This window comes from Sinocyclocheilus grahami, unplaced genomic scaffold (genome assembly GCF_001515645.1).
Source record: "Sinocyclocheilus grahami isolate Dianchi unplaced genomic scaffold, SAMN03320097.WGS_v1.1 scaffold1589.1, whole genome shotgun sequence".
In the NCBI taxonomy this organism is placed as follows: Eukaryota; Metazoa; Chordata; class Actinopteri; order Cypriniformes; family Cyprinidae; genus Sinocyclocheilus; species Sinocyclocheilus grahami.
Window position 1 is genome coordinate 121,265 of NW_015506768.1, and position 1,927 is coordinate 123,191.

Sequence of the window (1,927 nt, forward strand, 5' to 3'; positions counted from 1 at the left end):
CCTAAACTTAACAACTACCTTACTGACTATTAATAAGCAGCAAATAAGGAGTTTAAGCTATAGTTAATAGTTAGTTGATAGTGAGAATTGGTCCCCAAATTAAAGTGTGACTTTCCAAAGTACTGATTAAGCTGGAACTTACTCATAGTGAATGTGCTCTCTAAGATAATTTTTACCATTCCTTATCTAGTCATTACAACCCTAATCTCAGCCTTAGATGTCATGCCCACAGAACAGTGGCTGAATGCATAAGGCCCACAAAATGGGAAACGAGGAGTTTCGAAGTCGTCATCTGATTGGTTGAATTCTACAGGATGTCAGGGAGATGTGCGTGTCGTGACGCCAAACCCCCTCTTGGGGATTTTGATCAACAAAGCTGTGTGACGCCAAACCCCCTCATGGAACAAGAAAACCACAGTGTTTACAAATGAGACAATGATGGTTTATCGGAATCAAGTAAACACTGGATTTTTAAAAGTATGTTAGGTTCACAGCACAGACTCTTGACGACGACAATCTAGAACATGTTTATGTGAAACGACAGCATCCTAACTGCTTTTTGAACAAGCAATGGGCTGCTGCGACTTCAAAAGAACAGCATACTTGGTTTAGGAGAGATTGGATGCCCACCTTCTTGCAGGTGACCAGGTGCTTAGTGAGGCTGGAGCTCAGCAGGCAAGACAGCACTCTCTCTAAACCAGTCTTCAGCTCGTGGTCGAGCAGTTCCCTCCATCCTGCTCCATTAACGTCCTCTCCATCAGGCTGCTCTTGTAAGCACGGCTGACAGGAGTACACCACACTCTCAGGCAGACTCGACAAGATTTCATACAAGTCATCTGTGAGAAAACAAATTTAGGGAGTCAGATGCAAGCCGTAGACTTCCTACTGCTGATTCAGTCTGTAACAGTTAGAAAATTAACATTATTTCTCAATTATTTCTGTTATATCGAAGAGTCATCCTTGACAGATATTTTTTCAGAAACTTCATAAGCAGAATGCTTAAATAAACAAACAACATGATATCCTGGGTTGGGGCGATCATGCATCATGAATCTTGCTTAAGTTTGGCATGAAAAAAATGTGCAGTCGGTGATTAATTTCCAGTGTATTTTAAGTATTGGGAAATGCAATGTGAGGCTTGCAAAATGTTAACCCAGTGAACAGAGTAGTTTAATAAAGACTAAAAATATTTTTTTTAATTTATGCTTTCTCTGTGGATTCAAAGGAGTGCTTTCATATCACAGCCACATACAAAAACAAGAAAAAAGCATTTAATTGTCTTATAATGCACAATAAATGACTATTAAACATTTGATTTGTTTTAAAGTGTCATTGAAATGAAAGCCGAAAAGAGAGCATGATAAATGTAAATGGCCTGTTAAAATGTACTATTGTATTTGATGGATAAAATAAGATAAAAAGATGATAAAATAAAATAAAATAAGATCCATCTGACCATCACATTCTGTCACTCACCTGTGAGGCCTTCACATTTAGCATGGACCCAGTGGTTACATGTGGAGCACTGCATCATCTGGCTATCATAGTCATTATCTTCATAACACTTGAAGCACATGGTGCAGTAGTTACCTATACACACACATACAACGATATTAACTGATCGTGCAGATGTGTTTGGCACACATGGTGTTTTTCACAGAAAGGATACATATTAAAAGGTCAGCGTGGAAGACAAATTAGGTTTTTTTTGTTTTTGTTTTTTTGTGAAGTTTTATGTGATCATGGCAACTTAGATTATCTTTAAAGCATTTAATTTGCTATTTCAACCTAAACCAATAATCTACATTGTGGAAAATGTTATTTGCTTTATCTGTAATAAAATTAATTATAATTATATATGTATATACACACATATATACATACACACACACACACACATATATATATATATATATATATATATATA

The 1,927-nt window shown here is 36.6% G+C and overlaps 1 protein-coding gene across 2 annotated transcripts in view; it reads right to left on the bottom strand.

Annotated features, from left to right (window-relative positions):
- Positions 1–1,927, bottom strand: part of kmt2bb (lysine (K)-specific methyltransferase 2Bb) — a 46,751-nt gene that overhangs the window by 18,334 nt on the left and 26,490 nt on the right. For both annotated transcript variants that reach the window (XM_016257713.1, XM_016257714.1), the window contains exons 16-17: positions 1,477–1,590; positions 631–836 (exon numbers count right to left, since the gene is read on the bottom strand). In XM_016257713.1, coding sequence (XP_016113199.1) covers positions 631–836; positions 1,477–1,590 — 320 coding nt within the window. The remainder of the gene's footprint in view (positions 1–630; positions 837–1,476; positions 1,591–1,927) is intronic.